The sequence below is a fragment of the Pieris brassicae genome, chromosome 4 (assembly GCF_905147105.1).
Source record: "Pieris brassicae chromosome 4, ilPieBrab1.1, whole genome shotgun sequence".
Taxonomy (NCBI): domain Eukaryota; kingdom Metazoa; phylum Arthropoda; class Insecta; order Lepidoptera; family Pieridae; genus Pieris; species Pieris brassicae.
The window spans coordinates 359,672-386,455 of record NC_059668.1 but is presented as its reverse complement, the minus strand read 5'-3'; the positions used below and the strand labels follow the sequence as shown (position 1 = coordinate 386,455).

The 26,784-nt window shown below is 33.5% G+C and overlaps 1 protein-coding gene across 2 annotated transcripts; it reads left to right on the top strand.

Moving 5' to 3' along the window:
- The first annotated feature begins 13,339 nt into the window (after nucleotides 1-13,339).
- On the top strand, nucleotides 13,340-26,713 carry LOC123709061 (organic cation/carnitine transporter 7-like). 2 transcript variants are annotated; one of them, XM_045660157.1, is made up of 10 exons: nucleotides 13,343-13,575; nucleotides 18,214-18,372; nucleotides 20,047-20,209; nucleotides 22,569-22,690; nucleotides 23,180-23,424; nucleotides 23,859-24,007; nucleotides 24,615-24,759; nucleotides 24,844-25,124; nucleotides 25,519-25,646; nucleotides 25,779-26,713. In XM_045660157.1, the coding sequence occupies exons 1-10, from the start codon at nucleotides 13,524-13,526 to the stop codon at nucleotides 25,835-25,837; spliced, it is 1,503 nt and encodes a 500-aa protein (XP_045516113.1). In that variant the 5' UTR covers nucleotides 13,343-13,523; the 3' UTR covers nucleotides 25,838-26,713. The 2 variants fall into 2 exon arrangements, with proteins under 2 accessions (XP_045516115.1, XP_045516113.1); XM_045660159.1 differs by lacking the exons at nucleotides 24,844-25,124; nucleotides 25,519-25,646; nucleotides 25,779-26,713 and having other exon boundaries at nucleotides 13,340-13,575; nucleotides 23,859-24,018; nucleotides 24,615-24,734.
- Nucleotides 26,714-26,784: the final 71 nt, after the last annotated feature.

The window sequence follows — 26,784 nt, the reverse complement described above, 5'->3', positions numbered from 1 at the left end:
GTATGATAGTCAGGAATGAACTAAACAAAAATATAGGTTATGCGTATAAATAACACCCGCGTGTGTCAAGGAATTCACGTGCAGTCAAAACTAGATCTACAGACAGTGTCATAGGTTTTATTATTATTTAAAAAGCACATACCTTAGGTTTAACACGCAATAAAATATTGGTTTTAAGGAAGTTAAATATTATAACCTTTTGAGAAAGTGCAAATAAATTGTGATATTTGGATCGGTCAAATTAATTAAATGTAAGTGATACGTTTAAAGTTTACTTAACGTATAATTGTTAAGTATTATGTTAATTAATTTATTTTAAATTGTGTTACTTAAGTGCATATTTGGATAATTTTATAAAATAATAACTAAAAGTGTAGGATAATTATGTATAAGCCAGTAACATTGTTACAAGAGCTCATACTTTAATCCAGTTAACCTATAATTATGATTTTATCCAACTCTGATGTCACAAAATGTCTGAAACAATTATAAACCAGTGGTGCTTAAAACCAATATGCGTGTGTTTTCTTGAGAGAGAAAAGGAAATTACATAGAGAAATACTTTGGTAGCGGAAGATTTTTTGGGTCGTATTCACAAAATGTATAATTATTATGATATGACCAACGTCCATGTCAAGCAAGCTTTAATCTAATTTCAAGGGATTTTTTTCTGTATGAAGTTTGACATATTGGACAACGCTGAAGATAAAATAATAAATGTTGACCAGACTAATAGTTGTAAATGTCTCTGTAAATGTCTCTGTGGTGAGGATACCCGTCCACCAAGACCCATAAATGTGTGTGTGGGAAATATATTAATGAAACACATCACTGGCTTTCATTTTTAAAAATTAAGATTACGTTTTTTCTAGAATGGTCAGTTGTGCAATTTTATGTAAAGTTATTAAGTTATTTTTAAACGAGTGAACGTTATATTTAGCTATCTTGCATAAATATTCGGAGGTTTAACTGTCAAAAGTGTCGCATAATCAGATAAAAAATGCATTGAAACTTTCATATGCGTACTTACATAGATCAATTCCTTATTTAAATTAGGAGGATAAGTCCTCTCGCACTAAATTACATGTACGTACACAGAATTTGTTAATATAATTATAATTCAGGTATATAAGATTATGTACTGAAACTTTATATTCCGAAACGTTTTGCCCACACGACTAACGGATATAATATAGGTTTAGATTAAGATTTTCAAATAGGGATTTAAACATATGACCATGTTTCCGGTTTCAGTAAATGGGATTACAATCATGGTCATTCAAAGAAGCCTCGCCCTTGCATAGGAAACCTGAGGTAAATAATTAATAATTAATATTAGTAAGATATCTTTGAAGAAAGTAAATCCGTTTGTTTCGCTAAGCTTACACTTGAACGGCTTCCGTCCAGCTTGTAACTTGCCTAAAAGAAATGAGGCTAATGGTTTGATTAGTTTTAATACTAACGACAAACATAGAACAAATCATTTCCCGTTTAATTTTTTTCGTTTGCCTTACTATATAATAATATATGGAATATGGTCGTCAAGCAGTCTTATTGGGGAACAAGAAGAGTGATTAATTTATGATAGACGGCTTCTGCGAATCACTCAATTTTCTGTCGATTGTATGCATCAGAGCTCTACGACCGGATTCCTTCATCACGTTTTCTACCACCACCGGACATCTGGGCGCACATTACACCCTTTTTTGGTTGACATTCCAAGGTCTCGCTTGTTTTGTTTCTTCGGTTCCTGTACGCACATTGCTAAGATTTTTTTGTCGGATGGTGCTGTTCAAGGGTGATGATGGTTACTGATGGTGAGAAGGCGACATCCACCGCCGTCGCTATTCATACATGACACACATGAAATTTATGAAAATCTTTAATGGACTGCATAGATAAAAGATGTTTTTAGTTGAGCGAACTTACAAAAGGTCTGCTTCATGTCAATTCCAACTGTTTGATGGTATGTTGTTGTTTTTTTTTGTATGTACTGTTTCGTATGTGATGTAAATGTTATCTATATCGCATTGGACTAATGGTAGTATATTTTGTTAAAATCAAATTCGTTTAAGTCTAACATGTAAGTAGCGATTATGTAATTGTTTACAATAAATGAAAGAACGATGTTTTGCAGTAGCAGTGATTCTAAAGCCTGACATGGTACGCACCTCTGTTGACTCTCTGGAGCTTTTCTGTGCAAAATTGAGACTTGCTCCCTGAAGTACAAAATCTAAAAACTGGCTTATAGTAAATCACATATGTCTCCCACCAACTCGCATTTAGTCCGAGTGGTTAATCAACATCAGTATCAACTGGTAATTTTTGTCTTCACTGCTTTCAAACGTAGGCTTTTTTAGTTATAAAAGTAACCACGTCTTGGCAGTACATTTGTCTTGGTCTACGTTAATCAATTTTATGAAAACTTCCTTGCTCCTAATCTTGTAATTGGATCAGTTCCGCATTATTGAAATGGGCCACCATCGATGTCAAAGTACATGTTGTGAGGTAGTTCGCTCACTACGTTACCAAATATAATTAATATATGTATATAACTTAAAAAAACTTATGTGAACAATATATGAAATTCAACTACCTGAGTTTAAGGTCCTTACAGGCAGACAATTAAAATAAATCGGCGGCGCTACTAGGTGATTAGCCTCCTGCGCCTGACACACTCCGTCTACTTTTTGGGTCTAAGGCAAGACGATTTCCTCACGATGTTTATAGAGAGAAATACACACATAAAAATAGAGTGCATTGGCCGGGGATCGAGTTTACGCCCTCACAGATGAAAATCGCACGCTGAAGCCTCTAGGCCAACACTAAACTAAGCATATTTATTAATGTTATTCTATTTATTTGGGTTTCAATTAATTTGTTTCATTTGCATCCATAACCGACGAGCACAAAGTGAGTGTCATGAACGTGGATAAAGGAAGAGAGGTCTATCAGGTCTATCTACTCAGGACAGTAGCAAGTGGAGATCCGTGGTATCTGCCCAGCCTTTTTGGATAAAAGGCGTAATAATGTCTTTCAGAACGCACTATTCTCGTGTAATCTTAACGGTAATGCGGACCTGCTTACCAATAATCAATATTTAAATCATTTTAAATAATACAGATCCTTATTTGGCTTGGATTAACAGTTAAATTTTCCACATTAACCTTTAGAAAATAATAATATTAAATTATAATTTTAAACTTTTAACTGATAAACAGTGCGTCATTGATTTAGCGCATTATTAGTTTTAACCGCTAGTGGCCATATAATTTAAAATATAAACACTTAACCTTGATATATTTTTAGCATAATAGGTAAGTTCCTAATATTCAATTTTTATCCACGGGATAGATACTACTTATTACGATTCGAGTCACAAACAGTCTACGCGAACTACGTCGTCAGATTTCAATTATTAAACAATGTATATATATCCCTGTATAAAGATGCCACGTGTTCAAGATATCAGGTGTATTAGATTACATAGTTGCAATTAACAATCGTCTTTTGCGCATCTTTGCGATAACAATACCCATTAAATATTTCATTACCAATACACACGTGGCACGAGAAACGCCGGATTTTATAGATACCGGCAAACATCTTGAACAAATGTCCTTGCCTGAGCAGAAGCGATTTTTAGGTATTACTGGGAGGGGTGGCGGCGGGAGAGTGACGTGTCGATCGCGTGATTGGTGAATCAGTTGACGTTTGTGTCCCGCACTGTGTACGATGCGCAAACTTTCCCCCACTCCCTTGTTTAATGCTCAAGAAGTTTGCCGGTATCTGAAAAATCTGGGCAGGGATGCTTCAACGTGTGACGCTGATCCCTGAGGTCGTAGCTTCATTCCCCGGCTGTGCACAAATGGATTACCCTTCTATGTGCGCACTTAACTTTGCTCGAACGTAGAAGAAAACTTGCCTTAGACCCAAAAAAGTCGATAGCTTGTGTCAGGCTCAGGAGGCTAAACTTCCTTATTAGTGACAAATGATCATTAAACAGACACACAAATCTAAGGCTCAGACCGAGGTAGCGCCCGTTACGTAACCTAACATTAGTTAACGTTACATATACATATATAAATATTTTAGTAAATAATTAGAAGCGTAAACCAAAAGTTAGGAATCATCGCAAAAAAGAGTTTAATTCATCATACCCTCCAACAGCCGCAACCCAAGTTAAATCGCCATTGAATATGTATTTAAATAATTATTGGGATACTAAAAGTCGAAATGTTGAAATGTTTCAAATGTACGTCGTAATCAGTTGAAGTTTTGCGTAAACTTTCCGCCACTCCCTTTTTTAATGCTCAAGAAGTTTGCTGGTATCTGCAAACGCGCATCTTGTTTGATCTAGTTTGTTGCAAACGATGAAGGATTGGCCATCCCCGCGTTTTATTCAATTTCACGCGTAGTATGTGTAAACAAAATACAGAATTACAAAAAAATTATCAATGTTAATTCTAATTATTAACAGTGATTTATTTTATTTGAATGTAATTATTACTGTTCAGATTTCATTTGAACATTGACCAACTGCCAAATATTATTAGCTGAAAAGTAATTTTGAATTATATTTTATTCCAATATTGATTAATTGCTGACGTGTGTTCCAAAATGTTAATAGCTGAGGGTGCGCAATACAACAACAGCTCACTAAACTAATATTATGTATGTGTGAATATGTGTAAGTAGTATTTAAGATATTGTCTTTGAACAATAAATCTGATTTGAATATTGCTCTGTCGTATTCATTTCTCGCTTCCTCTCAAAGTGGCGAAGACTACTTCAAGCCCTTAATTATCGTGGTGAGCCTGCCTGATAGCTTTGAGATAATCCCATCACATCGAACCTTTGATCCTATCCGTAGGGCTCCGTCTGTTACCTTAGGCCTCTTGGTGCAGACATCCCGTACTTATTAATGTGTTATGGTACATCTGTAGGGCTTTGGGATCCGTAGGGCTGTTAGGTTATTACTTCTCACCCTCTCATATATTTAGTTACCTACTGCAGCTTGCTCATACAAGCATTACCTATACTATACAGATACTCCTGACATTCAATACATATAAAGATTAAACACTCATTTCAGAGTCCACTAGATAGCAGGCTGTACAATTACTCTTCTTAATTTTAATAACTTAAGCTTTAATCTTGTTCATAGTTAGTTACTTGGTATATTTTACTTTAATTTAATTTTAATTCATTAAGCGTTGGTATCGGTATCGATGCATCCTTTTATTTATATTAGATTCATGATCACAAACCATCAGTAAAAAATATTAAATTTTTGGTCAAAAAGCTGCGCTGGTCATAACACCTTTCAATTGTGCGCTAAATATAATATGAGTAAAAGTAGGAAGAAAGCGTAAACAATATCTTGTAAGTTGAGTAGCTTGTGGCAAATACGGCCCCGGGAAATTATAAGACCGCAAACTTTGCGGTATGTTTATTGTCTAAGTAAGGTATTAATAATGTTCGCTTAGTGTTCTTGCGATTTGTAAGCACGAGGTCGTCTTTTCGAACAGCACTAATGAATCTTTGTCTCTTCAAGCGCGTATATTGAAGGAAAGTAGGAAGTTTATGTGCGGAAACTGGCATGTTTATGATTAAAACATACACTTAATGGCTTACACCCAGAAATCTGTAATATCCAAATTTATGTTTTGTAATTTTAAAAAAAAATTTGATCAACAAAATACGTATATATATTGTAAATAAACATTTACTGACGTAATAAATCTCCTCGTATTCCTTAAAGTTTATTTTAAATGGCACGCTTAATACAAAATGGTTTTATTTTAAAATAAATACGGATGTTTTTAATTATTGACAATTAAAGTTGTCCACCTAATTTTAGAATTAAAAAGTACTATCAAAAACCTGTAAAATTGCATAAATATTATGCAACGTGAAGTAGTTTTGGTAATTTGGGAATTCCTTGCCTCTCATCCAACTCAACTTCGCCAAATTAGTGGCGATTGAAAGTCAGTGAGTCCTTTCCATATGTTACTTATATATATATATATATATATATAAGTACTTGTTATATGTTACTTATATATATATATATATATAAGTAACAGGCCACGGCGGGTAATAATAGCTGATAAGGTGATAATGGATATATATATCATATATATATATATCAGTGGCTCTACATCCTTTTTAAGTCTGGGCCTCAGATTTCTATATCTGTTTCATGATCATTTGTAAATCGAATAGGCAAGTTGGTCATCAGCCTTCTGTGCCTGACACACACCGTCGACTTTTTGGGTCTAAGGTATGCCGATTTTCTCCCGATGTTTTCCTTCACCGATCGAGCGAATGTTAAATGCGCACATAGAAAGAAATCCATTGGTGCAAAGCCGGGGATCGAACCTACGACCCCAGGGATGAGAGTCGCACGCTGGAGCCACTAGGCCAACACTGCTCAGGCCTGTTACTTACTTTTATTATTAACATCAATATTGTGTTTGTTTCCAATTTTGGTACCACAAAAGTATATTTAATTAAAAATGCAGATTTACGGATGTAGAAAGTTATTGTTTCGTTACATTACGTTATATAATGGATTCAAATATTCTACCTTGTCTGACATACGCAAGTCAAACGTGGGTTTTCAGCAATAATACAGCAAGAAAAATCCTGTCTTGCCAGCATGCAATGAAAAGAAGCATTCGTAAAAAAACAAAACCAACAGATGCACTAGTACACGCTCTAAGGCTTAAATAGAAATGGGCAGGTCATATTGCGCGGAAAAGATGGACACTAGAAAAAACAAAATGGATTAGACCTACTGGAAAGGGATGTATAGGACGACAAAAGAAAAGATGGACACTAGAAAAAACAAAATGGACTAGACCTACTGGAAAGGGATGTATAGGACGACAAAAGAAAAGATGGACACTAGAAAAAACAAAATGGACTAGACCTACTGGAAAGGGATGTATAGGACGACAAAAGAAAAGATGGACACTAGAAAAAACAAAATGGACAAGACCTACTGGAAAGGGATGTATAGGACGACAAAAGAAAAGATGGACACTAGAAAAAACAAAATGGACTAGACCTACTGGAAAGGGATTTATAGGACGACAAAAGAAAAGATGGACAGATGACATTATAGAACTAGTAGGGAAAAACTGGATGAATGTTGCTCAAGACAAAGAGAAATGGAAAAATATGGAGGGAGCTTTAATAGGAGCCATACAAAAACTAGACCAATAAAAAATAAATCAAATTTATACTAACACAACTAATACTAATATTAAGGAATGTAAACTAACCAATAGTGGTATGGGTTCATTAATAAAGCTATAATAATAATATTATAACGACAAAATTATTGCAGTTTTGTAGAGAGTGCCAGTTGCCAAGGTGCTCCCAGGATCCTCGACCAGTCACCTCGGAAGTTGAATACAATGGCTTGTTCCTTTATACTTAACCCATAAATAATTTCCTGCTGGAGCTGAGAGCTGGAGCTCTGAGGCGCCCCGGCCCGTAATAGCAATTGGTTATGTTAAATATTCAATTAATATAATTTTTATTTTTTTTTTCTGAAATGGATTAGTTGACTTACGATAAAATATATCGTGTTAATTTCAAAATCGTATTCGATATACATTTTACTCATAAAATGAATTCAAAGTGTCAAAAATTGGCTATGTTTGGTTTTTTTTCTATCGAGTGTAGTTATTTAAATCGTGTATCGATCTTTCAAATGGATACATAAACTACTCAACTCCGCCATATATTTTTTCCATTCGCCATACTTCAAGAAACGATGACAAAAAATGGAAAGAAACAATATGCTTTTTTGGAGTTTGGCCACTACATAGGCCCTTAATGAGGTTTAAGGTTTAGTTGCTAGTTTGAATTATTTATGTTATAATATGATTAATGTGTAAAATTGTAATGTCATATTGTTTGTATATTTAAAGAATACATCTTGATTTAGGACTTAAATAAAATAAAATTACATTTTGCAGTTTTTGACACGTACATACGTATAAATATAGAAAGCTTAGTTACGATTTACTTAGAAGCAAACGATAGGTCTCAATTAGTGAAAATTTTATCAAAATTAAAGAATGTCAATTACACTATGTTGCGTATTAATTTAGTAGGATGTGTTCATAATTACATGTACCTGAAATACTAATATATAATCAATATATATTTTATCTCCTATAAGACCTATAATGAGTTTAATACCTATAAAGACGCGTGTGAACATTTTAAAATTAATACTTTAGCCTCTCGACGAAAACAATATGATTTATTGCTACATGATATCATTTTAAATATAATTAATTGCAGCTCCTTTCTAGCCCTTCCTTCTCCCTGCCTACCAGACTCGTAATCGTACTTTGTTTCATGTTCCTCACATCAACACTAACTATGCAAAAAAGCTCAGTTTTGTATCGCGCACCCCAGACCAGCCCAGTTATCGCCGAATATGGTTAAAAGGATTATTAAGAATATCCATAGCGCAAAATCACCTGCATCATGAGCACACCGTACAAACCCACACTTTCACACAACCACACAAGACAGCTGCATTAGTTTATCTTAGTTAAATGTGCTGTATTTTTGTTTGTTTGTTTTCTTTTGTTAATTTTTGAGCGTTTTTGTAGTTAAATGTTTATGTATTCCATCTCTGCATATATTTTCGGTGTATGTGTTTGTTATTATATATAATTTATGTTAGCTGTAGGATTACGTAATAAATAAATAAATATATATATATTATAATTTTTCGTTGTATTTTGTTAAACCAATTGCCCATTATTCCACCTTGAGCAGCGAGTCATAATATAGAGAATAATCAAAATTCTTATATATTTTCTTCGTACAACTTATGCGTGATTGTGATTTAAATAAACTTGGAAATAACCTTTATTTTATTACGTCAATTTGCAGATCGAACGTCATAATGCTTTTTTTTTAAATTTATAACAAAATAGTGTCCAAGGACTTTTTATCTCACATTTTTTTCCAAAAATAAAAACAATATACATTTAATTAATTCTACTAGTTCGCGAATGGCAGGCGTCGCGAAATACGCCCCGGCTGCATCGGTAATATTTTATATAATTAATAAAAAATACAAATCGAAACACTTGGTTGAATTCCGGTAAACGAAAATATGATTGTTTCAAAACAAGCGAAGTCCTAAACTAAACTAGCCTATGGGACGCCCAAAGGGCAGTACTCGCAGCCCGTGGACACCCATTTTAGTGCGTTGCCGTCCTTTGAGGGATTAGTATGATTTTTTTTAACAGTTGGAGGTCATCTCCCAAGGATGACGCCCACCGGGAGTCGATTCCACAGTAACGTTCGCAAAATAAAATATCTCGTGAAGCGGATTGTCAGCCTTCCGGCCAGTCCAGTTAGTAGAATACGCTTAGAGACACAATGTCTCTGTCTAGAGATTGAGAAAGTCAAGCCGATCAATAGTACATTGGAGATTGACAATTCGACCAGCCTTTCGCCTCACTCACTTGCCCTTGGAGATGTGAGCAGTATTCCATATGAAGTCGTACTTGAGCCTTTAAATATCTGACGTCAATCAAACTTTAGACTTCCGGTATATTCGCCATTTGCGTTAACCACTAAGCTAAGGTATAAAGGGCTGAGAATATGGGGATTTACACACAATTATCTGTCAGTTTCAAGAGCCGTGATTCAAGATAAAAGTAATTGACGATCCATATTTCATATTCCATCTGAAACGCGAATTAATACAAACATACCTTAACACATAATTATTTTTTTTAAACATACAGGTTGTCCCAAAAGTCGACGTAAAGTCGAAATTTTCTCATAGGTAATGCCACACCAGTTATCAGAAAAATTAAAAAAAAATTAAGTCATGTATTTTTGAAGTTATGGAAATTTTCCTTTTATACCAGAAAATGTACACCATGTGACAGTTTTTTCATTCCTGTTGTTACAAATATTTACTTTTTGCCAATGTTTTTTCTCTTACGTCATCCCGAATAGTGCTTTATGTAACCTATGATTCTAAACCCTGTGCCGACTCCAACTTGTAGGAAAATGTCATTTTATACCGTACCAAGTTTTCAAAATTAATTTTTCGCACTAGTTCAACTGATCGTCCTGAATTTACTACTCCAGTTTGGCAAACAGCTTTAAAAGTTCGCGTATTTAATAAGGATTCTAACGTGGTTTTTTGTTAAACAAAGTCTGTTTTTAAAAATTTCTCTGGAATTACAAAAAACGATTCTAGTGTACCCAAAGCGTTGAATTTATTTATAAAATAAAAATAGAGGTCGAGTACCTAACACATGTACAAAAAAATATAAACGAGTTTAAACGGTGACTTTCAACAGTATAATACTCGAAACATAACTAATTTTAACGTACGACAACTAGGCTCTAGACGATAAACCACTCCTTATATAGGAATTGTATTAGTTTTTACAACAAGCTCCCAAGCAAAATTAGAAAATTATCAGTGAATGAATTGAAAAATCCCGTTAAACGTTAATTAATCAATAAAGCTTTTTATAAATTTGACTTGAATGGTCCTAATCCATGGGATTGATTTGCTCTAGTTCGAACAATTTGTATGACTCAAAACTAATTAGCGATTAACAAGAGTGGAGGAGAATTTCTTGCCCGCTTGCCCGCCCTTGATTTGCGAACTGGTAGTAAATGTAAATTTATAATCAATTTAACATCTTTGTTGTTGACGTTCATAAGTTTACTTGGTTACATATATGAATAAAGTTATTTTGAGTTTGTGTTTAACAATTATTATTGTTATGCAGCCCCACTAATGGGCACAGACATTTATTACCATATTCTTAGGAAAACTATTGAATTATCTACAGAATTGAATATTGCAACAAATAGTCATTTATCTATATAATTATTTCAAAGGACAGGTGTTTGTACGTGTGTATGCTTGTAACGAATATATTATTCTTATATAACATATAATATAATTATTTCCGCAATACTACAAAAAATTGTATGCAATTATAAAATATAAATGCAATAGGTTTTTGACATACAGGAGCTCTAAATGTTTAAGGTTGTGATTCAGATGTGAGAGAGAGAGAGACTCCCTATAATTTCGTTTCATTTCATCATTTTTATTTCAAAGGACAGGTGTTTGTACGTGGGTATTGTATATCACAATACTTTTGTATACATTCCAAAACTCACTAGTAATATGTACATAGCAAAATTCTTTAACATGCACTTGCTAAAATATTATTAGCAGGCGTTATGTTAGTACAGTACCTTAATTAACATTCACTTCAATCAGTGTGCATATGTGTGTCTTATTGAAGTATAAAAAGAAGGACCCCAAGACAAGATCATAAGCAAACAGAAATAATATATAACACAGCAAACAACATCAGACAATGATTGTTACAAGAGTGACAGCACAAAATAAAACATAAAATAAACAAAAAAACAGTTATAAAGTCCAAAACTAAAAAACTCTTTCAATTCATTACAACGTTTATAACTTAAAAAAAAATCTTGTGTAAACAGTGCTTAAAAGGTTTTGTAAAGTGACTCAGGTAAAATGATTTTTTTGCAGATCTTTTTAGATTTAATTGTGAACTGCAAAAAACACCTGCACACCCAAGTCATAATGTATTAACATTATGTTGATTATGAATTAATAAATTGATAACACATTACAACTTTTAGAGGGAAGGATCCTGCGTTGTAGGAACTTAACAGTTTGGGTTTTACAGATTACCAAATGAAACATTCTAAAGTCTATCTGAGACTACTTAGGCAGATAAAGTTTTCATTATTTTTAAATCAAGATATACCTTGCAAAACTAAAAAACGTGCTTTATAAAATTCAAAAAAATTATAAATAAGAAACATTATTTTTTTAATTTTCGTCCCTTTCCTTACCTATAATTGCTACTAAGTTTTATCAGGCGTTAATTTTTGTACTGGTTCACATGAATTTTCATTTACAGAAAAAATCATAACAGCCATTGTTCAATTCTTAAAAGTAGTATTAAGTGAGAAGTTTGTTGAATATTCAGAATTAAATTTGAGATTCATTACCGAAGTATACTTTATTACTGGAATTATTTTTTAACAAGTTTGTCTCCATCTACCTATCTATATATATAAAAATAAATCCCTATCTCCCTTGGTCACGGCATCACGCCTGAATGGCTGGACCGATTTCGCAAATTCTTATTTTGTACCTAACCACCATATTAACTAATCCTGACTTTTGTTACGATTGCAATATTTGTTTCAGTGCATAGCGCTTTTACAATTCAAACTTTTTTATGCAACCTTATGGCGTTTGACATAACATTGACAGAATGCGTGCTGCAAATGTCGTCAAAGAGGACGTAAGGAAAATGAATATCGTTTAGTCGCAAATCGAAAAGTTATTATAGTGATAAAACACATATTAAATAATTATTACAGTCGCTAATTGTTTGTGGCATTAATCTTGAATATCCATGTTTTTCACATGGCCCGTTATATGTCGCCTGTTCCCAAGTCGAAATACCAACACAACTATTTATATACGCGCCAGAAAAACAATCATAGAATGTTATATCATAAAGCATTTTTAGTTAATTATACCAATTCGAAATCAATATTCATAGATAAAACAGGACAACGTCTGTCGGTTCCGCTAGTTATATTATACAGCCATCTATACATATGTGTAGTTCTCTGTTTTCAACAGCTGGCATCTCAAACGTCATCCATCAAAAACATCTCAGCTTTCTGGCAACACGCAAGCCATGCCGTATTGATATTTTGGTTCGAACGTGTAGCTTTCCCGACCTTGTATTTACAATTTCATACCTATTTGGCCGAACGCCATCTTCAAACAAAGATATAATAAACGTACATTACTCCCGCAGTTTCATATAGAAATATTGCTAGTTATGTGAACTGATCGTGGTGATGAAACCTCCTATCCCTATAAGTAAATTTTCACATTGAGTTAAAGAAATGCTATTAAAATACGCGATACACATAGCATACGGTGTAATAACGGTAAATAACGATTTTACAAACGATTTAAGGGAAACGATAAAAGTAATTCTCTGAACAAAACATCGTCCAAAAATTTCATTCTGCTGATTCTGACTTTCATCTGATGATAAACCATCTCTTTCCTTTAATAATCAGTCAGTAAATCAAAAGGAGAACACTTGGTAGGTATTTTCCTTAGCAACAATAACATATTTGTGTCGTGTTTATTAAAAGATCCAAAAACCTCATATTTTTATTGTGCATAACTAAACTTCCGGACAAATAGGTTTAGGTTGGCAGCGAAGTCCTCTTCGACTTTTTAAAAAGCTTTGTAGTTCTCTATAAAAGATTATATAACTATATTTATACAAAAAAAAATCGTGTGACGGAAAACGACGCGTTTGCGCTGCGTCTCTCAACTTTATTGTGCGTCATACCGTGACTGCGAACGTTTCAGAAGTTTCATTCAGTCCAATTAGAAGATATCGGTGGACGGTTGTGTGATCATGACCACGAAGGAAGATGTAACAACCTTCGAGGCGGCTTTGGAGAGGACTGGTGAATATTGCTTTGTTTATAAAGTTTCTATCTCTGTTTGATGCGAGATGAGTTTTTGGCATAATTACTTTTAATGGCTGTTATGAAATATATTGTTTATGAAATTATTTTCAACAAATTATTATGTCATGTATAGTGGCTTGTTACCATTGTGGAGTGATCGTAATTGATAAGTATTGCTCATTTCACTCACGTTGAAAGCTATATCGTTGAAAAGTGAATTATTAGTTTTCTTGTAAAAATGGTTGTATAATATTTTAATACAGTACGTTGACAGCGTTAGAAAAGTCGAAAATAATAAAACATAGCTTCATAATTCATGTTATGAAAACACTTAACTATTTTATCAACATTGTAATTATTGTTATTCCATTCGTTTTTGCTTTTAACGCATACTTCGACATGAATAAATACATTTTTTAATTAAAATTATTATTATTGCTACGAAGCGTGTACAGTTGTTTCACGATTATTACCTACAGCATTCGTAGTCACAGCAGGTTATTATAAAGCTTTATAAAACGATGTGGCCACGGCTAATCTTTATTCGAAATGCTATCCATGACTTTCATTCCATAAGTCTAATATTATATTATATTCCATAAGTCTTATATGTGTCTATGTAGGCACGCGGTGGTTATGCTTCATCCGAGCATTGATAATTATGATTTCTGAACATTCGTCGACAGCGTTCGTTCAAACAGCTAAACCATTATTCCGAAGCACACTGACCACGCTCAACTATCTCTAAATTCTGCAAAATATCTAATTTAATATATGATTTATATGTATGACGTAATACATTCATAATTAATCAGCAAGATGTATTTATTAATTTGCTCTACATTCTATCAGATGTAACAGACAATATGGTGTTAAATTGGAATATATAAAATACTAAATACGTTATAAAGGCAGTGTTATAATGACTACGCCACCACAACGTTAACTAGTTCACAGTCCTTTCCATCAGCATTATGAGCATAGCAACTAAAGTGCCAATGCGATCCTTAAATGAAGCCACAATCAAACACATTGCAATCTATTATAAATGTAACATATGGCACTATCGGCTATTGGTTATTTTTTGAGATGGGAGATTGGTCTTGTGTATTTTCATCATCATCGAATCAGTAAACCGACATTCTGGGGTGGATTCCGTTTTATTATTCCTTTATATACGTACTATTTACTTATATTCGTAAGGCAAGTGATATTATACATTGCACTAGACTATGTCGGTATATATAGGCTGAAGCCGGATTGTGGAAACTATTGGGTCAAATTTAAACCTATTTATTGTACTTCAAGGACGAACTTGGGTTGGACAAGACAAGAGCGTACCAACTTTTAAAGGGCCGCTCCGGCTCTGCTCTTGCGAGCTTTCTGTAAATGTAAGTGTCCATCGGTAGTGGTATTACTTAACATCCGATGTGCCTGCTGTCCGTTTTACCCCTGTCTATAAAAACTGCAAGCATAAGCAAGCAGTTATTTAATTTCAAAGTAAGTTACTGACCTGGTGTTGTGTAAGGTCAAAGATGTACCGTTACTAAATGATAATTATTGTTCACCAAAATTATCATATACATATTTTAGATGAAAGAGCGTGTAACATATATCGTAGATATAGAATTGTGTATGATAAAGTAATAATAATTAAACTTAGCGATTAAAAATTCTTCAGTTCAGTTCATCTTGCCCGCTCTACGCCTTGCGAACTGGTAGTAAATGTAAATTTGCAATTAATTTAACTTCTTTTCTGACATTTTTCAGTGTACTTGTATGAATAAAGTTATTTTAAGGTTTGAGTTAATAATAATAAAGCCCGTTTAATTTCCAATCATGACAAAAAAGATAATATACAACTTAGACTTTTTTACATTTTAAACATTGTCTTGTCATCCTATATATCCTATATCTTAGCTAAATACAGTACCATCGATCGGAAGCCCTTTGATGGGTCCGTCTATGGCTTTCTTTCTCCATTGGCTTCTTCCACCTGTTTTTGGGGGCCATCTTCTCGCGACAACTGAATGAAAAGGATGATATAGTAGACGTCAATAAATAAATAGAATGATAAATAAAAAGAAGAATGTTGTGGCTCGTCTAAATGGAATCTAAAACATTATATTTTATACTAAACGCCTGCCAACTATTAGGGAAAAAAATCTAAATACAAAGAAGTTGTATAGAGTTTCCAGTCTTAGCTTTTTAATTTTCCTTATACATTTTCCGCCTTCATATTTCCCAGCGCAAGGAAAACGTTTGAAAGCTATCCAGGAAAAATCTAGGTCTCGAAATCGTTTTAAATAATAATAATGATATGAATATTTTCGTTAGTTTCGATACAGCTAAAGAAAGTTGACATGAAAACTCAATAATTCTATTACAATTAATGAAATTCTGAAATAATCTTAGTAGTAATAGGGTAAAAAGAAATAATTGTATTATTTGTATTCAATTATATGATAATAAAAGCCTTTTGTTAAACTTTATCTTATTTAACTTTATTCAAGCAATTTCTGTTAAGTTGCATATAGTAGATCATTTTTCGAAAAATAAGGTCATACAGAAGTTTCACTTCTTACATGTGTACACTAGTACACGCACACATTTTGAATTTGTTTTCTATTCATCAATTTTTAATTATTACTATGTAGGTTAAGAAAATTGTATATATTTGTGTGTGGCAATAAATCTTTTTTATCTAATAAAATAAAAAATATATACATATCCAAATACGCATATTTATACGTTAGTTACAGATATTTAAAAAAAATCTACTCTATAAGTAGAATAAGTATCCTTATTGCACTCGTATTTGTTGTTTATATCGAATATCAGTAGCAATCATTGATGGGCAGGTATTTATTGCTAAGTAACTAAACGTTAATCTATAAATTATACTTACACGCGCTTGAGAGCTCTGACATGAATTTAAATTACATACTTAGCAATAATCTTTAAGATTACTTTATTTCAGATGAATTAAATTTTGAACTTTTATGCTTTAAAATTTCGCAATACAATTGTTTTAATTAAAGAATATGTATACAAATTAGACGCATATTTAAATTGAAATTGCAGCTTTCGTTTACTAATAAGGCATTATAAGCAAGCCATAGATATTTGTGGATAAAATAACATTTTAAATTGGGGTGTATTTATTTATTTAAGTTCACAACATCATACATAATATTTAATATACTATATATGTTACACACTTTTTTTATCTAAAATGTAAGACGATGTACGTAAACGTTATTTTTTTAAACACAATATATACAAGATAAAATAAAGATACCAGATTTTTTTGTTAAGCTGAAAAAAAAATACTATCAAAACAGCGGGTTAAGTATGTGATTGGTACATATCAACGCTTTTTTTAAATTTAATAGCCCACTACCGAATATAGCCAGTTCTGAATAAGTACTGTTTAATCTGTTAAAATCTCGAAGAATTCTAGTTTTTACAGAAGGAATTTGGAGTTTTTTTTTCTGATTTTAGATCTTGGTAGCTCTTTAGACCTTATTCATTAGTAAGTATCGTCCCTTTCATTGTCACGTGGAAATGTTTTAACTTATTGTCTAACTCAGAACAACTATTTTATTAATCCGGAACCAATGGGGCACGGGGCAGACAATTTATTGCGCAATTAATAATGTTCTTCTTATATATAAGCATTTACTTTTAGTTTATATAACTCATAATGTATTAAGTTTAATAAACGGAAGTCATATTCAGCGCTTAGTTTTGAATTCTTTGAAGAGATAACACTTCAGATATGTCTCCCCAGCGTGTTTTCCGTTAACACAAACTACTCTAATTTATCAACCACATAATAAACAATACATATTAAGTATAAGTTATTGAATGAGTGATTGTTTGGTTCTATTGAATGTTATGATCTGTGGTCTGCATGTGGTTTTTAATTTACAATTGAATACTATTGTAATATTTTAGGCAGCTGAAGGTATCTTTAATATTGTACTCGGGGAAATTCATTGAGGCATTTTCTTTGTTTATCTTGCCCGGAAAAGTTATGTTTTAATATCACGGCCCAAGAGTGATACTCCAAATTTATTTGTACAATTGTGTGAACGATGTTTTTCCTTATAAAAAATATCTAAGACGCCCAAAATATCTATAAATCAAGATTTTTTTTATACATATATAATATATATATATATATATATTGAACTTATTTATAAATACATAACTTTTATTTTTTATGTTTTATTTCTTTCTTATATTATGGAAACAGTTAAAAACTTATCAAGATGTAGCAATTACAACGTCATTCGATTTTTATTAACATACTCGTAGTAATGTAGTATCAAGGAAAATAGTCATTATGATTTATAAACGTGTGAATCTGTTGACTATTTTTTAAAAAATGTATTTTAGTTACTACTTATTACCAAGATTTATTAATTATTTTTTATTCCAGTAAGTTTATATTAACACATTCACACATTTTACATTAGACAACAAAGAAATTCTCACAGGCAACTGAAGGGAAGGAAAACTTAATCAAAAATTGCAGGGCAAAAATATACAACGGCGTCTCACGGTGTTGGGTTCATATCCCAGGCACAGAAGGATTATATTCTATTAAATAATACTGTTTTATTGCAGGAAATGGACTTTATAACATTTTGCTCGTGGCTACGTGCGGGCTGATACTCCTTGGTATCGGTGCTGATCTGTTTGGATTTAGTCTCGTAGTAGCTGCTGCCTGCGACCTTAACTTATCAGTCAGTCAGAAAGGCATACTCACTTCTTTGCCCTTTATTGGTAAGTTATTATTTTATATATAATATAAGAAAAAAAACAGAAAACATTTATTCATATAGGTAATACAATGTACACTTATTAATAATACTTAATACAATATATTTTACAATTACTGCCAGTTCTCAAATCAAGGGCGTAGAACGGAAGAGAAGAACTGGCTATAAACTCTCCGCCACTCTTTTTAATCGCCACGTTATTTTGTATTACACAACGTTTGTAAGGAGCTGCAACCATGATACCATGTTTCACATGAAATCTTATGTAATAAATAATAATAAAATAAATTAAAAACAATGATTTGTCTCAGTTTATTTATTTAGAGTCCTTAATGTGATAAAAAATTAAATTAATAATTCTTATTAAATTTAAATTCAATAATCATAGTGACAAATGCATCTGTATAAATACATTATTTTCACAATTTTTGTATTTGTTTTAATAATTAAGTATTGTTACAAATTAATCTTATTTGCGTATTATGACAATGATGTCTGATGAGTTATCAAGGAATATCTATTCATATAAAATTGTACAATTTTCAAATATCATATACATAAGCAAAAAGGCTATTTTTGCATTAATTACTATGGTTCGTAACTGACAAAGATTTACCGTTGCTGTACATGCATAATTTGATAAACAATCAGACGACATAAATTAGTTTTCAAAGTCGGAAGCATAAAATGAAGTCCAGTCAATTCATATCATTTATTCCAATTAGACAACCTAAAATGGCACTTTTGAACGTTAAGTAAAATATAAATATTGTTACGAAGACGGGTCGACTACAATGTTTCTAGGTTTTTCCACTACGTAGAGAACTTTTCAGCAGGCTGTAATATGATTTCTGACCGTTTCAGGCCTCTCCTGAATCCTCTCAATCACATATTAGAAAATTGTAATTTCCATAATGCTACCCTAGTTTTCAGGAAGCTGAAACATTTTTTCAGTCAGTTTCAGAACATGTGTAGTCGAGTGGTGCAGTTTTCAGGAGACCCGTTTTCAGGCGTTTTCAGACCTAGGTATAACCCTTTGATGAAGGAATATTCTAGACCAAACTTTCTAGGTGTGAGACAAGGACGAAATGATACGAGAGAGAGAGAGAAGATCAGAACTTTCTCGAAACTAGACGAGCACTCTAGAACGCCGTACGACAAGGACGGAGCAACGTGCGAAAGAGACAAAGAGTGCGGACGTTCTAGAATTGTGCAATCGCTACTCAGTAGCAAGCCCGCCTAGAAAGTTCTCGAATATTGTTTAGAATTATTCCCAGGGATATATAAGCGAGCCGAAACGCGACTAGTCGCCTTTAGTTTTGAATGCGATAACACGAGAGAAACACCGAAGCGTTAAAGTGATAAAGTACTGTGTGAAGTGTGCATAAGTGAAGTAATTAGTGAGTGTTTTTGCGTGCAATTAGTGCATCTCTGCAATTAATTTGTGCCCATAAATTCCTCATTGATTTATCAAGAAATAAACCTTTGAAGAAATCTACGGCATTTTCTATCCGATCCCCTAGCTCGTAACAATATTATACAGGTTGCCCCTTCCAAAAGGTAGATTCGTGTGGAGAAGAATTGGCAAGAAAGTTACACTCTATCTTAAGAAAAACAGTACAGTTTGCCTACAGTAAAGTTAAACCACATCTGAACTGACTAATAAAATTGTTTTCAGGTATTCTTCTCGTGTCTTATCCGTGGGGTTACGTGGCAGATACTCGTGGTCGCCGGTTCGTGCTCATAGTATCTGTCCTGACGGCTTTTGTTTTGTCCTGCGTCGCCAGTCTTGCTACTAATTGGATACTACTCGGCCTAATCAAGTTCGTGTCTGTTTGCTTGTAAGTTTTTTTCATTACATTACCTAATATTAATCACAAAAGTTACAATTAGAAGGATATCGGCGTAAGAGAATGTTCAGGCAATCAGGAGTGTTTGGTTTCTGCAGCGTGTCTTAAATAATTGAGGATATTAATTTGACTCTATATTAACAACAATTAAACGTTAATTGCTATGATACGAATGCTAAATAAATGTATTGTAAATGTTGAAAAGAATGTAACTCCAACGATTTCGGTAATTTCTACGCTTATAAAACTAAGAGAGCCTGAGTGAGCAATTGGCTGTAGCCAATAACAATCAGAGTGCAAAAAGAGCGAAACTCTTTAGAGCTAAAAACAGGTTTTCCAGGCCATCAAAAGAAACAATAAATGAGTACGTAGCAATTACTGACGGTTTTACCATACGGATGATATAGAAGTTTGATCCATTTAAATTCCTGATTGTGTTCTGTGAATAAAATCAATAAAAACACATAATTCCGACTGATTTATCGTTGAATAATTCATATCGGTAATTTAGTTAAGTTAATTTTTCTCATACTATAAAAAACAACTATACACGTGCTTCAAACATAATGTTTATAACGATCTTGACATTCGTCTCCGGAACATTCTCATCAATAAAGTGGGTCGAATTAATTCCTACATTCTTACACAAGATACTTAATATGATTCATTTGTTTTGCAGCAAAAAATTAATTGAAATTGAATATTCCATTACTTTGCGACTTTGTATCGTGCAGTATAAATCATTTAGGGGGTAAATAATATGCATAGGAGGAATTTAGAGAGGAGGCAGGAGGCAAGCAATCACAACTGAGCGTTTCTTAAGACTAAGAGTGTTTGCCGCGAACCACCACTGTGAGACCAGCCGCCCACTGAAGTCTTCCGAAACAATTCGACTTAGTGTCCTTCAACGAAAGAGCGTTCCAATTCGTAAAAGGACGGCAACGCCCTTGCGAGGCTTCTGGCAATGTGAGTGCCCATGGGCAGCGGTATCACTTTACATCAGATGAGCCTCCAGACCGTTTGCCTCCTGTTACATAAAAAAATCTTATCTTTTTACGAGTATTGATAATATAAATTAATAGATATTATCGGCCTGTGAGTCACGTTTTTATACGCAGGCTTCATTTTATAAAATATTTTGTTGAGTAATATGTAGTGTAGTCATCATCATCATCAGTAGTGGCGTAGCTACCTAGGTGCTAGGCGGGGCAGTGCCCCGGGGCCCTCAAGCTCAGGGGGCCCTCGTTAAATACTTCCATAAATTACTTCCATTTTCAAAATAAATATGACAGATTGCAACCTCACTTTATTCATGACAACTCAGTTGTGAGAAATTCAAAAGTTATGCCTAGGGAATTCCCCTAAAATTTTGGTAGTGTTGTCAATTTGACGGCTAGTGCTAGGTGCGTTTTCTTATTCATCGATGTGCATTTTATTGTGAAATCGAGTTAAGATTTTTCTTTCGAGAACGGTTAAAAAAATAATCAGGAGTAAGTTTGCTGGTCAATATAGTGGTTCAATTTTATATGATTTTACCACTCATATTGATGTCCGTTATGTCAATTAATCGTGTCAAATCTATAGATTTTGCTACCTACTCGAGCACAAACCAATATTTTTATTACCAGCAGTGCATGTACGTGGCCATGGCTGTACAATTTGATCACTTATAAGCGTGACGATTTCCTAAATCGTCGGAGTTACACCCCGAGAGCATAGCCAGACGTAGGCACTCTCTTTGACTGTTAAATTGTTTCGTTTATTATTCATCATTATTTCGCTCGTATTCTATAGTTATACGCGAGTGGTTAATTAAAGTAAACCAAAAATCCTCTATTATTTAAAGCGTCTGATGATTCAGGAACGGTACAGTGCACAAAAAATAGCTTAAGTAGCTTAGGATTTCTATTTAATAAAACATAATCAGTTTACATAGCAGTGGGGACCTATTTTTTAATTTGCCCCAGGGCCCTTGGTTACCTAGCTGGGCCACTGATCATCAGCCTCTTTTATTGGTCCATTTCAGGACGTAGGTTCCATCTTCCTTTTATACGCCCTGCACTGGTCTCTGTGGCCACCGGGAGCCGGCCTGTTCTACCAATGCCTTGAATGGCCAGTCCATCGGCTCTCGGCTCTTGTAGAAAGTTAGGTTCACATTTGTAAAGATTTGATACAAACTGGGTTTATTATTATTATAAGTATTATGCAAAGTAATATAATAGTCAAGTAGCATTAGTATTAATGAATGTAATCTTTCTTTTAATTAAAACAAATTCTCAGGCTTCAAACATAACATAATAATAATTGTTTCTTAGCGTAGATCATATTTCTGGCTATTAAAATATTGCAGCTCCTGCGCAGCAAACTCAGCAACGTACACACTAGTGGGGGAATCCTGTATTGCACGCGTTCGTAGCAAGTACATGCTTATAATAACATGTCTCATTATTGTTTCACCAGCAGTCGCAGCCAGTGAGTATTTGATGAACTTGAATGTGTTTAGATTCTAGATTAATGATAGGTAAATAAATCATGTCAGTGATGAACAGGATTGGCCTAGCGGCTTCGGCGTGTGATTCTCATCCAAGTGGTCATAGGTTCGATCCCGGCTGTGCACCAATGGACTTTCTATGTGCCCATTTAACATTCGCTCGAACAGTGAAGGAAAAAATCGTGATGACAGGAGGCTACATCGCATACTTGGCTATTCGATTGACAAATTATCGTGAAACAGATAAATAAATCAGAGGCCCGAACCTACAAAGGTTGTAGGTAACAAATTCTTATTATGCAACAATAGTTTAAGTGTAAAAAGTAAGTGTTATGTAGAAATTATTATGTCAAATGGTAGAGACTAGCTGCCCACGACACAGGGATAAGTTTATTATGTATAATAAACTTTTTTCTTTTCATTTTATATTTTATTATTATTTTAAAAATTAAAACCATTCCTTCTTTTAGTACTTACATATCCAACACTCCTGCTCTCGTTCAAGTGGAACATACCATTATTGGGAATTTCATTCACACCGTGGCGTTTTTTAAACGTCGTTCTGGCAATACCGGCTGGATTAGGAGGGGTCGCCATATGCTTCTTTAACGAATCACCCAAGTTTCTTGCAAATTGTGGGCGAAAAGAGGAGGCAGTTTCTGTATTGAAATCGATTTATAGCATAAATCACGGAAAAAATAAACATGATTTGCAGGTGAGCACAATCTTTAATGGATGTGATACTTTGTCCTTCACTCAGGACTTGTATCACCGATAATATTGCAGACAAGTATAATTGGTTAGTTAACTGCCTCTGTAGTTTTGTTTACGACTGAAGGATCATCGCACGTCAATGCGAATATCACCTCGACGTCCGTTGTTCCACGTTGTGTTTCTTAAGGCAGTTTTTGCTGCATCCCACCACTATGTGGAACCAGCTGCCTACTAAATTATTCCAAACCAATTCAAGTTAGGGTTCCACAGAAAGCACTCGCTAGTCCTCTGACATTGAGAGTGTCCATGGGTGGCAGACATCAGGTGAGCCTCCTGCCTGTTGGCCCACTATTTAACAAAAAGAGGGTGGTTATGTTGAAATTACGGAAACAGTTCATATAGTAAACTATTTAATAAGCGAAAATTTAATTTCAGCTTTCAAGCTTAGTGATAGATGATGTCGCCCCAAAAACCGATAAGTCTCTCTTCCGCGCCATGCAAGAGCAAAGCTCCCCTCTCTTCAAGCCGCCTCTTCTATTTCGGACCGTGCAACTCTACTTCATTGTCTTCGTCGTGTACATGACGTGAGATAGAGGTTTTATTCTTAATTTAACTTAGTTTAAAAAGCAAAGTAATTTACATTTCCTGGTTTTTAACGCAAATACGTACATATCTATTTGAAAAAGGTTAATATTGTCACTACAGCAAAAAAATACTTGGTGATAAAGAAGTCGGTGGTTATTTAATATTAGATTAAACCCACGGTCATGGGTTGATTAATGGAAAATAAAAAAATATAACAAAGAGGAATAAAGTCTTAGTGACAAGAGTTCCATGACATGTGGAGTAAAGATTGGAACTCATTAAAAACATCTTGTAATTATGTACTTTGCGATTTAAAAACTGGCGGAGCCTTTCTTATCAGTTCTTCTCCTCTACGATATGATTTGAGAATATGCAATTAATGACAGTTAGCAAATCTAGAGTTAATTTATTAATTGATTACATGAGTGTATAATAAGTTACTTGATATGTACAAAAATAGAAATGGGGATTCACTCAGATTGCCCAAACACAAAGCTCGAAAATAAAATAAAAATATTGGCTATTTTTTTGTTCATTCACGTGCCATGTTTTTATCTTTTCTAAGTGTATTTCTACTTTAATTTAAAAATAAAACATTTATTTCAGTAACAATAGTTTCCTCGTGTGGCTCCCTTACATCCTGAACCTTGTGAGAGCTTCCTTGGAAAAGACCAGTGATTTTAACAATCTCTGTGAGCTTATATCAACACATTCCAGCAATCAAACATACATCCATGACAACTCGACTGAGGTTTGTTGGTCTTTATAGAAAAACTATGTGAAAAATAATAACTGGCACGGGAATCAAAACAAAACCTGTAACGTTGTATTGCAGGGTCCACCGTGTCTCGGCTACATAGAGGAGAACATAATCTTCACTCTCGTCATCTCACAGTTCACTTTCTCTTTCCTGAACTTCGTGATATCCTACCTGATGAAATGGAGACGGCTGGTTCTTCTAAGTATCTTAAGCCTTTCAACCCTAAGTGGATTGCTGATCAGTTTCATGCCAGAACCAATATCCAGTGTAGTATTATTTATGATGTTCACATGTACCAATTTGGGTATGGGCATTTTGGCATCGTATTTCGTGGATCTATACCCTACCTCTTGTAGGTGAGTGCTTTTAAATATTGGTTTAAAATGGTATTTGTATTATTAATCTGAGACACGCAGAGCTGTGTCCCTGCTGTTGTTGTATGTTTCATTTAAACATTTTCTTGATTTATAATATTTGCTATGATCATTTATTGGTGCGTAATTGAATGTAACGTAATATTTTTAAAATAAAAATAATTAAATTAGTGGCGCTAAAACCTTTTTAGGTCTAGGCCTGTGATGTTTCCCTTCACCCTTCGAGCGAATGTTAAATGCGTTCATAAGAAAAAGTGCATTGGTGCACAGCCGGATATTGATTCTTCGACCTCAGAGATGAGAGTCGCACGCTGAATGCACTAAGGCAAAACTGCTCTATTACATATTTTTCACAAATTGAATTAAATACTTACAGGGGAATGGCCACCTGCCTCAGTATAATGGTCGGAAGAACTAGTAGTTTTATTGGGATCAATATCGTTGGGAACACAATTTTTACGCATTGTGAAGTAACTTTCTACCTCTGGGCTCTATTGGTTTTAAGTAAGTAATATAACCATTAATAACTTTGATCTGTATTTTAGAAATTTTAATTTAATATTCCATTCCATCAAACCGTGGCTTCAGTGGCTTTATCTTTGGAATTCTCCCTAATTTATCAATTTTTAATTACAGGTAGCGCTCTCGTAGCTTGGTTTCTTCCGCCGGACAAAGTCAAAGAAATTCATAGTTAAAATGTTAATTGAATAATATTCTTAAGTAGACATATTTTGTAGCTAGAACAAATTTGTGTAATATGAAGCGTTGATGCCTGCCTTTTTTTCCAAAACAATTTTGGGTTGAGGTAAGGAAGCGGTCTTTCACGGTGCGTGCTTGTCTGGCCTGTTCTTCTAGAAAAGAGACTCACGTAAAACTTTACCCAACAAGTTGCAACAAGACGTAAATTAAATGCGAAATGTATACTGGAATGTACACTGGAATATATGAAGTTACTCCACTTTTGCAAAAGTACTGCGCCTCATTAACTAAATTTAGACAATATATATTAAACGTTATAAAGTGAAATATGTAAAGAGTACATAATATATTTAGTCAGTTTTCCAGTGTAATTTAAGCACGATACAATTCTGTGTAATAAATATATTTTTTTTAAACAAAACATGAATATTTGAAAGCAGTGTCACTTCTATACAAAGACCTATATAATAAAAAAGAAAATCGAAGAAAGAAATCTCATTTAATTTATTTTTTAAGTATGCCAATTATAAAGTTACTTCGGTCTATTATAATTCAGATCTAGTTAATGTACTATCTGTGATTTAATGTTAAAAGTAAGCTAATGCTGGAGATGCCTGTTTATAAATATTATTGAATTTAAATTCAAATTTATCCAGTGAAAATAACAATCTAATGTTAGTAGTTTTCGAAAATTAAAGATAACATTAGATATTCTATATGTCCAAGATATTGAACAAATTAAAAAATAAATATTTAATCTTGAAAGTAATTAATAGAAATTACTAGGAATTAAAACAAATATGAAATAAAGCATATATTAAAATTATAAATGCCTAAGAATTACATACTTTAATATTACACCTATCACAGTTACCTATTACTAAAATATTTTAATTAGTTTTAAGAGATCTATGCTCTGTTCAGCATTATTGTATGTTAACAC